The 11,034-nt window shown below is 42.6% G+C and overlaps 1 protein-coding gene across 5 annotated transcripts in view; it reads right to left on the reverse strand.

Annotated features, from left to right (window-relative positions):
* Nucleotides 1-11,034, reverse strand: part of PTPRB (protein tyrosine phosphatase receptor type B) — a 122,371-nt gene that overhangs the window by 34,923 nt on the left and 76,414 nt on the right. For all 5 annotated transcript variants that reach the window (XM_017509298.2, XM_017509302.2, XM_037731614.1 and 2 more), the window contains 5 exons: nucleotides 9,243-9,506; nucleotides 7,928-8,209; nucleotides 3,421-3,699; nucleotides 2,712-2,861; nucleotides 338-581 (listed from right to left, as the gene is read on the reverse strand). In XM_017509298.2, the coding sequence (XP_017364787.1) occupies nucleotides 338-581; nucleotides 2,712-2,861; nucleotides 3,421-3,699; nucleotides 7,928-8,209; nucleotides 9,243-9,506 (1,219 nt within the window). The remainder of the gene's footprint in view (nucleotides 1-337; nucleotides 582-2,711; nucleotides 2,862-3,420; nucleotides 3,700-7,927; nucleotides 8,210-9,242; nucleotides 9,507-11,034) is intronic.

Raw genomic sequence — 11,034 nt, forward strand, 5'->3', positions numbered from 1 at the left:
AAAAAAAAAAAAAAAAAAAAAAAAAAAAAAAAAAAAAAAAAAAAAAAAAAAAAAAAAAAAAAAAAAAAGAAGAAGAAAGAACAATCTATTAAAAACCTTCAATTTTTCCATTAATGTACTAGAGCTTTTGCATATTGATGAAGTCCCTTTAAACACATTACCTGCAAGTGGAGGCAGGAATCCAGCTTTTATAAATTACCCAGGAAAATGCAGAGTACTCTTGTAAGTAACATAGGTTATTAATCTACAGAAGCTCACATGCATCAGATGCTCAGACAGCTGAGTGCCAAGTAACGCAGCATGTCCCTTCTAGCAAAACAGTGGTAATACATCTAACCTGTAGGCAGTGTGTGGCTTCAGTGGTCCATCACAGAATTTTTGCTGAGTGGGATCGCATTTTCCACCTAGGCTCTCCATCTCTGCTCCAAGGTTAATGTTAAAACTCTTGAAGTTGCTGTCAGGATTTTCGGCACATTTGCTGGCAAAATAATTAGTCTGATACACCCGAATGGAAGCATTCTGCCTGTATTCCAGGTAGGAAGGGAGAGGGTGCTGTTGTTCTGGCTTCAGCTCATCACTGCCTGGAGGAGAAAACCCACAGTTAAAGACTGCCTTTCTTGTGACTTAAGTGATTTCAGTGATTTAAAATTAGGTTTCTACGGCTGCCTCCTCATCCGTTATCTCTGGCCATTTCCAAAGTACAGATTCTGTGATCTCAAAGGATGATGTAAAATTCTCCTAATAATTTTTAATTCACTTTTTCTAAAATACATAAAAATAAATACTATGTCTATAAAATACACACACAGATACAAACATGCACATATAGCTCATCATTTTCCTAGGAAATAAAATGAGGGTAGCTCATTGCATTAAATGATAGCATGTCTCACAACTCCAGAGTGTTGGCCAACTCCCACTGTGAGTCAGCCCACTTGATAAACTCTCTGCCAATAACCATTGTAGTTGAGCTAATAAGGAAACCCCTATGACCTGGGAAATAGGAAACAGATAAGAGAAATCATGTCCTAGGCCAGAGCAGTCATCCCACAAGGGGCGCTCCACATGCCATGCCCAGTTTGCTCATTGCTCTGTGTGTGGCTCTCTGTTATCTTGAGTACAGTTTAATCCTCGTCCAAATTTGGCCCCTTACTCAGAGCACTTCCCAGAACTCTTCCTCTGTCCACCCAGCCTGTTGTGTGTCTTGGCACTGCAAACCAGTTTTGATGTTGGCTAGAGAAAAGCATAAGTAGGAAGATAAAATACTATAGCGATCAGATGCTATTTAGAGTGAGCTTCAAGGAGTGGTGTAATGGGGGTTTATCATAGCATCCCGGACTCTTGTTTAATAAGATTTGCTCATAAGTGGGCCTTAGAAATATTTTGTTGGCAGTAGTTAAAAAGGAATGTTGTCTTTAGCATGAGTATATATACACTATAAATGGCATTTATGAGAGATGGATTGTTATCTTAGATAACCTGGAAATCGCAGCCCATCTCCATGGACATGAATAATAGAAACCTATCTGGCTGGGGAACGCAAGGCTACTTTCTGGGGTGTGACTTTTTTGCTTACTATCTTACATGCATGTAGTAAAACACTGTCTTCATTGCAGTCTAATGAAGTCTAAAGTCTTTCCACAGTTCACCAATTTATCTTCAATTATGTGGTATGAGGAAATCTGGGACGTACTGCTGACCCTTGAAATTATTTAATTGTCCATAACCAGATTTAGTACAATTAAATAAACGGTGGAAGCACACAGACTGTTAGATATGTGAGCCTAAAATACCTGTGAGCCCAGAAACTGCCTCAGAGTTTGTCAGGTTTCAAGTTCCCCCCTTACCCACAAATGGGTCACAATTATCAGGGATGCTTAAGAACCTCATACAGCACCTTAAACAGTATAAAGATATATAAGAAAGGTAAACTATATTAATGTCATTCCAGTCAAAAGCATCCCTTAGACCTCAATGGCACATGCATACATGATCAGGTGTGCCTCAAATGCAACGCTCTTACAAGTGGTTTGACAAATGCTGATTTAATAAGCTTGAAAGCTCATACTCAGTGGTTGTATGGGATGTCGTGATAACTATTCCCTAGGCTTTGTCTTATCTGTAGGAATTAGGGACGTATTGAATAATTTAGAAAACCAGAGAATGAAACATACGATTCAAAATTCACTGGAGAAGGGAAAAATGTTTCTCATGAACATCTTTTTCTTCTAAGCTTTTGGTTATTTTTGTGACTTGGTGGGTGGTTTGCAAGTGTATGATCAGATGAGGTATTGGGACAGGGAGAAGTGAAGACAGTTGAGGCATATTAGTGTTTAATGGCAGAACAAAAGAGTAGTGAATGAGACTGACCCAGCAGTGAAGAGGACTGAATAAGGCATTACATGCAGTGTACTTCCTATAGTGCATGGCACATAGCAAGGGCTCAATAAATGATGGTTATTGTTATTATCATTGTGGTTGCTATTATCCTTCCATTTAATAATTAAACCCAGAGGATAATAGGCTTTACTGCCCAAAGAGCCTTTGAGCAGCTTTTTCTTACATCTCCCTGTATCCAGCAGAGATAAGGCTGATGGAGACGAACATTTTCTACTTAAGTTTCTTGAAACCTTGTTACAGAAAGATCGCCCACACGACCTTTGAGAAAGCAATTCTGTGTCTCAGAGTGGAGTTAACTCATGGTAACTTACCATCAGCCTCTCTCACCACCACTGTGAAGTATTTCACAGCTCCATTGGTGTCGCTGAACCAGCTGCAGTTGACAGTAAAGTTGATGGAAGATTTGCTAATTAGCACATCTTTTTCATTCACACGAATGTGTGGGGGTGGAGGAGGGGGGCCTGGAAAAAGAGGTGGGGAAGGAACCAAGAGGGGTCACAACTCTACCTTCACAGCATAAACAACAGTTAGTGAAATGAAGGATTCTACTCTCTTGCATCAGACTGTGTGTGTGAGCATGTGCCTATGTTGAATACTGTAATCAAGAAACTCTTCCCCCTCTCCTGAAGGAAACCAGGCAGAGGAAGTGATTTGCCAGTGGCACATTAAACATAATGAAAGAGGCAGCTCTTCAGCAGAATTTCCTGAAGTTGTGGCTTCAAATTGCTTAAGAGCTCCATTATAGCTCTAACTATGTGAGGCAAAGTGTTCTATTTAAATACTAACTCATTCAGGTACTTTAAGATCATCTAACTTGTTTGCTATCTGGGTACTTTACCCAGAAAAATGTTTCTATTTCATGGAGCCTTTTAAGTCCTCCTCCCCAAGTAGCAATCAGATAGGCTTATGCAAAAGTGAACTGTATGCAAGTGAATAACGGTGATGGATGTGTTAGAGAAAGGTGCACAGCCCCTTCACTCAGTGACAGGAGGCTCCATGCACACCTCCAGGAACACTTACGGTCTATCATTGTAATAGTGCTGTCTTCAACCACCTCGCTGGTCATGCCGGCCGACTGCACTTTGATGGATACAAGGTATCTCTTATGGGGCACTAGCATCATGATGTTGAGCAGAGATTTTTCTTTCTCCAGCTTTCTAGAAAACTCAACTTCTTGGGTGTCCATTTTCCGGCATTCAATACTATAACCATCAAAGTCAGAATCGGGAGGGATCCAAGAACAGGCAATGGCTGTGGAGTTCTGAGGCCGGCAATGCAGGTTTTGTATCTTGTCAGGCTCTAAAGGAGACAGAGTCGTCGACACTTTTCAGAACTCTGAAAGAATTTTTTTTCCAGCTCCTTTGGGTCCAACTAGCTCTGGGATCTAGGTATAGGAGGGGCAGACAGGCAAATACAGAGTGTCGTGGCTCACCCGAGCAGAGACATATGAGTACAGATCTCCCAGGGAACTAGGGCTGGGGTAGGAAAAGCTGGCGGACAAGAGTGGACAAGTCTGAGTAACAGTTCAAGACTCCAGGGGATCTCGTTATGGGGCCCTCCACACTTTTGTGAGTTTTAGCTCCAGGACCTCAACCAGGTTATCACAAGTAAATATCAAAGAAAAACACCCCTGTGCTTCTGAAACTGGGGAACAAAAGAATTGTTTTGAAACGCCCTAGAGCACTCTGCCCTCCATGGGCAACTAAGCCAAAGCCTAACCTGCTGGGGTTTTATCAGAGCTGAACTGACCTGAGCGAGGGGGACAACCCAACCCCAGCCACTTCAGCCATCCTGTCCCACCTCAGGTAGGGGTAGGGCTTGCTGAGAAGAGCCTGTGAAGTTCACAGCCTGGAGGCATAGGCTTGCTAAAAGACTAGACCTAATCAGAGGACCAGATGGCACTTATCCTGCCCTCTGCTTCATCACTGCCTCACCAAACACCAATTTACAGCAGTTCCTTTTACCTAGCACATCATATCCAGCTATCAAGAAAAAAATTACCAGGCCTACTAAAGGAAAAAAGATATAGCTTGAAGAGACTGAACAAGGATCCAGAATCCAGAACAAGGATGCCAAGTCAGATGTGGCAGGAATGTTGGAACAATTAGACCAGGAATTTAAAACAACAATCACTAATATGTTAAGGGCTCTAATGGAGGAAGTAGACAACATTCAAGAACAGGTGGGAGATGTAAGCAGACAGATGGAAGTCCTAAGAAAGAACCAAAAAGAAATGCTGGAGATCAGAACACTGTGACAGAAATGAAGAATGCCTTGATGGACTTATTAATAGGTTACACGTGTCTGAGGAAAGTCTCTGAGCCTGAGGATATATTTATAGAGACCCCCCAAACTGAAAAGCAACGAAAACAAATACTGAAAAGCAGAACAGAATATCCATGGACCATGGAATAACCACGACAGGTGTATCCTACACAAAATGGAATACCAGAAAAAGAAAGAAAGGAACAGAAGAAATAGTGGAAACAAGAATGACTAAGAATTTCCCACAAATAAATGTTAGACACCAACCACAGATCCAGGAAGCTCAGAAAACACTAAGCAGGATATAGGCCAAAAAAAACTATGCCTAGGAATATCATTTTCAAACTACAGAAAATCAAAGATAACGAAAAATTCCTGAAAGAAGCCAGAGGGGGAAAAACCAACTTACTGCTAGAGGAGCAAAGGTAAGAATTATGTTGTCGTCAGAAGCCATGCAAACAAAAGGAGAGTGGAGTGAAATCTTTAACGTGTAGAAAGAAACAAGTGCCTACTATGTGCCAGGTGCTTTTCTGGGGACTGTGAACAGTGCAGTGGTAAATAAGACATTAGCTCTCACCTCCAGGAATGGAAATGAGTCCAAAATAGCCATAACACAAGATAGAAAGGAAAAGGTACCAGAAGAAATGGGGACAGAAAGTGCGATGTGGGGTGACACACAACTTTCAGCTGCTGGCTATTAGTGATCAACAGGAGTTAGTAAAAGCTGTAAGGCAGAAATGAGATCCTGCCAAGATATCGGGAGAGGCATCCTATGTAGCGAAAACCACAAACCCAGGTACCAAAGGAGGAGCTGCCAGCAATGGGATGGTAGAACATTGAGAACTCCAAATCATTCATCATGATTGAAGCATATTTGTGAGAAACTGAGTACCGGAATGATTTTACATCAAAATTATAAACTTCTATTCCATTTAAACATCTGCGATGTTGGATTTTCTGTTACCCACAGCCTCACCCAATCCTAATGAATACAATCCTTGAAAAAGAAAAACAAAACAAGTTCCACCAGTCATCATTCCTCATAAAACACAGCACTGAGGCCCTCTTCATGCCAGTTTGGTCCTCCGGGGCATGCCCCCATTTGGTAAGTGCCTCACTTAAATTCTAGCATCCAGGACTGAATACAACAGTCCAGTTGTGATCTATAAGCCCAGCCTCTAACAGAGTTGTATGAGCTCTTAAACTGAGCACCTGTGAGGCTGTTGGGAGAGGCAGTCTTAGTCTATCGACCCCCATTTGGCTGTATAAGAAATGGCCCTTGAGGTTAAGATACTTCCTTATCAAGATATCGAGAGCCTACACAACCTGTGCTGGGCTTACTGCCTTGTGTGGGAGTATCTTTCCCTGTTGCAAGCTCAGTGTAGGCTCTTTTGTCCTGCTTAAGCATGTGGGTCACATGGCAGATGGCTAACACTTATGCTATAGCCGTCCTCTGAGGAGACAGGACAGGGTCCTTTTACTGTGGCCAGAGAGGGGTGCACTTAGCCAACTGCCCTGCATTTGCTGCTGGGAGAGACCATACACAATGTCCCCTTCTGTTTTCTGTTGTCGTCAGGGTCGAAGACAGCAGGTGCATCTCTGGACAACCACTGCAGCTGGCTGTGGAGGACTGATGCATACTGTTGAGGCTGATCTTACTCTGTCTCCTCTCTGTGTAAGGAAAGCTTTGTTCCATCCAGGGTTTGTGTTGTGTTTCCCTGGCAACTCTAATACCAGAGGCAATGGGCAGAAGTGTTGAGAGTCCTTCCCTGGCTCTGGTAACCAATGAAGGGTGTTCTGCTTAACAGATTTCATGAACACAGCCCACAGCCAGCCACTGAAAACTCATCCTGAGCTTGCCATAAACTCAAACTCTTAGTTCTTTTTCACGTATTTCTCTTGACACACAAATAACTGCTCTTTGGATACAATGGGGCATAAAAGTTATACCTGTTATAGTATTAATACTTCTTAAAAAATAAAACAACTACGTGCTTAAATTTCTAACTTTCAACTGTGTATTTTCTTAACAACCAATAACTATCTGATCTGATCCTGGAAGCTACTTATACTGGGTATTATTGAAACATAAATATTTGGATTAAAGTTCCTACACTGAAAACTTTTCTTTGTTTGAGGGTGATAGTATCTAACCCAAAATGTCTTTGGGGAGAAACTGGTATATGCTTCATTATTGAAGTTTTTTTGTTGGTTTGTTTGTTTTTGAGATGGAGTGTCGCTCTTGTTGCCTAAGCTGGAGTGCAATGGTGCAGTCTCAGCTCACTGCAACCTCTGCCTCTCGGGTTCAAGCAATTCTCCTGCCTCAGCCTCCTGAGTAGCTGGGATTACAGGTTCATGCCACCACGCCCGGCAAATTTTTTGTATTTTTAGTAGAAACAGGGTTTCACCATGTTAGCCAGGCTGGTCTTAAACTCCTGACCCTCAGGTGATCCACCCACCTTGGCCTCCCAAAGTGCTGGGATTACAGGCGTGAGCCACTGCGCCCAGCCGTCGAAGTGTTTTTTATCTCAGGGACTACATCAGTATGTCCTAACTATGATCCCTCTGCTTCTAGTTTTGCCTCTTTCATTCTATTCGCTACACTGTATCCAGAGTAACTTTCTAAAGTGTAAATAATGATTATGGTATCTCTGCTGAAATTGAGTGACTCTAGTTGGTTCAAAATGAAGTTCAAAGTCGTTACCATGGAATACGAAACATTTTATGATCTGATTCCCTTAATCCTCACCTTTTATGCTCTGGCCAAATAAATTTCTTTCTGTTCCCCTATTAGTAGATCTTCCTTTCTCCCTCCTTGCTAATCTTGGAACATTTTATTCTCTCTACCTGGAATATTCTCCACTTCTTGCCCCAACTCTACCTGGTGAATTTTTCCCTTTAGGTTTCAATTTGGATGTTTCCTTTCCCAAGAAGTTCTCTAGTATTGGGTCAGATTACCCAACCAGTGTCTCTACAGTATCATTTACTTCCCTCATCACACCCAAAATACATTGTCTATTTACACGTAGCACATCCCACCTAATTGTAAGCCCCATGAAGGCAGAGAGAGATTATTTCTTTATTGTCTGTTATTGTTAATGTTGAATGAATGAACAAATCTACATAGACTTCTGCCTAAATTCAAATCTAACCAATCCCACGTAAAAATATGGATTTAAACCACACCCTATTTGAGTAAGATGTTGAACATATACTTCCTCTCATTCCATTTGAGAATCAAGAGTAGCAAAACATGTCATACTTGTCCTCACAGATCCAAAAATTGGTTTGCTGTAAGTTTTCCAGGAATCACCACTGACAGTCTTGACACTGAATTGATAGGATCTCCCTGGGCGAAGACCATACACGATGCGTCCTTCTGATTTTCTGTTGTTGTAGGGGTTGAAGACAGTAAGTGCATCTCTCGGCAACCACTGCAGCTCAAAGTCGTTGTAGTCTGTCCAGTCTGGGGGCCCCTTCCATGTGATGGCCAAGGATGTGTTTGCAATGTCAGCAAATGACATAAGACTGGGAGGACTTGGAGCTGAATGCAGGAGAAAGTGAAAAATCACATAATCACATCCATGCCACAACACATACAAATAAGATTGCTGAGCAATGTCAGACACACTTTTAATGTGCTTTGTAGGAAGAGGTAATATGATAATCATATAGTAGCAGGAGCTTTCATTAATAGTTTTTATTATGTGCAAGGCACTGTCCTCAAGCATTTTATGTACTTTCTTTTCTTTTCTTTTTTTTTTTGAGACAGAATTTTGCTCTTGCTGCCCAGGTTGAAGTGCTGTGGCATGATCTTGGCTCACTGCAACGTCTGCCTCCCAGGCGGCTGGGATTACAGGCACCTCAGCCTCCCAAGTAGCTGGGATTACAGGCACCCACCACTACGTCTAGCTAATTTTTGTATTTTTAGTAGAGACAGAGTTTCCTCATGTTGGCCAGGCTGCTCTCGAACTCCTGACCTTGAATGATCTGCCACCTTGGCCTCCCAAAGTACTGGGATTACAGGTGTGAGCCACTGGGCCCAGACTCATGTACTTTTTCTTAAATATTAATAGTCGGATCTTCCTTACCAGGGTGCTGTGGAGCATGAGTGTGCCCTGAATGGGTTATAAGTGTGTGAAGGTATTAATTCCATCAGATTTTGGGGTGCAGGGCTGAGATCTACAATGATATCCAATTGCAGATAGCCTTGTTGATTAAACCCAGGGTGGCACACAGGTGTCTATGTATGCCCATGACATAAAAACAGTTAGGAAGCACTGGGGATAGCCATGCAGTGATGAGGTACATGATTATCCCCACTTTGCAGATAAGAGAGCTGAGGCCTAGCGATGCTCAGTGACCTGCCCAGATTCATAGAGCTAAGCTAAGGACTTAGCTCTTTTGGACCAAAGCCTTGTCCTTTATCTGTTGTACCACAGTCCCTTCCCATTTTCAGGGCTAGCACAGGGTATAACATTATTGGCTTTACCTCTTGTCACTAGAATCATAATTAAAATGTGTCTCTGGAAGCTACTTCCCACCATCCCTTGGCTATTGTCACCTGGGCTTCTCACCTGTTCTGCTCTCCGCTGTGACTTTATTGCTGAGATCTCCACTGTGAGTCACCACCCACAGTGTGTACTTCCTTCCGGGAACAAGGCTGTGAAACCGCCACTCCGTCAGGTGCTTATCTTTCCAGTTTTCCTTCTTTGTGCCATTGGGATTATAGAGAATCAGCTCATAAAAGTCAAAGTCCCCGGAGGCTGGACTCCAGCTGAACCAAAGGCTGTCTGTCATGTTCCGATTGGACCCCCTGAGATGACTCACAGAGGCTGGAACTTAAACAGAAGAAAAATTCTTACTGAGAGTAAAAGAGAAGCAAAGGCATTTTGGCCCACAGGTGAGAATATATGCTGTGCTGGGCCTATGGGTGAGTTATACGTATTGTAGTCAGATCTTGCCTACATTTCAGGCCATTTACCTTTAGGGGTATATGGACTAAAGATATGGTGCAAATGAAACAAAACAGGTGGTGACTTCTAGATGCCACATGTGCCCTGATAAACAAGTAAACTGATATCTTCATAAATAATTAATAAACCATTGTCACATAGCTTATAAAAAAGGCTCAGAAAATGTGCATACAACGTTCCAGCTCCTCCCAGTGTGGCCTATCTCATTGCAGTCACCATCCCATAACACCCTTTCTGGGTCTCTTTATGTCTTCTCCACCCTCCTTTAGGTTCTCAGTTCTCTTGTGCTCTTTCTTATAACATCTGTATTAATACAACTTCATTCAGGGAGAGAGTGACTCCCTAAATGAAGTCACTCCTATCATTGTATAGATTAGTCAGGCTGCCACCCATCCCAATAGCTTTGCCATTCTTTGGAGAGTGACAACTGTTGCCACATTGCGGGACGTTTAAGCACTGATGAGCAGGTAAGGAAAGATGTGCAAAGGGCAGGCTGCCTCGGAAACGATGACATCTAGGCAATTCTATTTGTGGTTTAGGCTTATCGCTGTTCTTTTTCACTCCTTTCAAAAGACAAACTGAGAACTTCTGTTGGGTGCCCTTGGAATATATTCCCACATGGCTCCCCTCACCTTTAGGTCTCTGCTGAAATGCCTTCTCCTATCTAAAGCAGTTGCTTGTCCTGCCAAGTCACTATCATGACTCATCATTTTTTTCATAGAATTTAAGGCATTCCCAAATCATCTCTCTTGGATGATCTGTCCTGGTCCTCTCCCCTTCCTGCTACTGCAGAGCTCTCTGAGGGCAGGGCCCTTGACTATCTTGTTCACTGTCATATTCCAGCAGTGGGCCATGTGCCTGGCACAGAAGAGCACCTAAAAACTATTGTCAAACGAGAAAAAAGAATTGTATAGGTAGGCTGGGCATGGTGGCTCAGGCCTCTAATTCCAGCACTTCGGAAGGTCAAGGAAGAGGATTGCTTTAGCCCAGGAGTTCAAGATCAGCCTGGGCAATATAGGGAGACCCCCATCTCTACAAAAAATAAAAATTTAAAAATTACAAGTTTGTCCTGTATGGTGGCATATACTAACAGTCCCAGCTACTCGGGAGGCTGAAGTGAGAGGATCACTTGAGCCCAGGAGGTTGAGGCTGCAGTGAGCCATGATGGTGTCACTACACTCCAGCCTGGGCAACAGAGCGAGAACTTGTCTCAGAAAACCAAACAAACGAAAAAAGAAATTGAATAGGAGATAAAGGACTCAAGTTATGGAAAAAGGGTAAATTCTGTCTCTTTTTTTTTTTTTGAGACGGAGTTTTGCTCTTGTTATCCAGGCTGGAGTGCAATGGCACGATCTTGGCTCACCGCAACCTCCGCCTCCTGGGTTCAGGCAAT

The sequence above is a fragment of the Cebus imitator genome, unplaced genomic scaffold (assembly GCF_001604975.1).
Source record: "Cebus imitator isolate Cc_AM_T3 unplaced genomic scaffold, Cebus_imitator-1.0 Scaffold414, whole genome shotgun sequence".
Lineage (NCBI taxonomy): Eukaryota > Metazoa > Chordata > Mammalia > Primates > Cebidae > Cebus > Cebus imitator.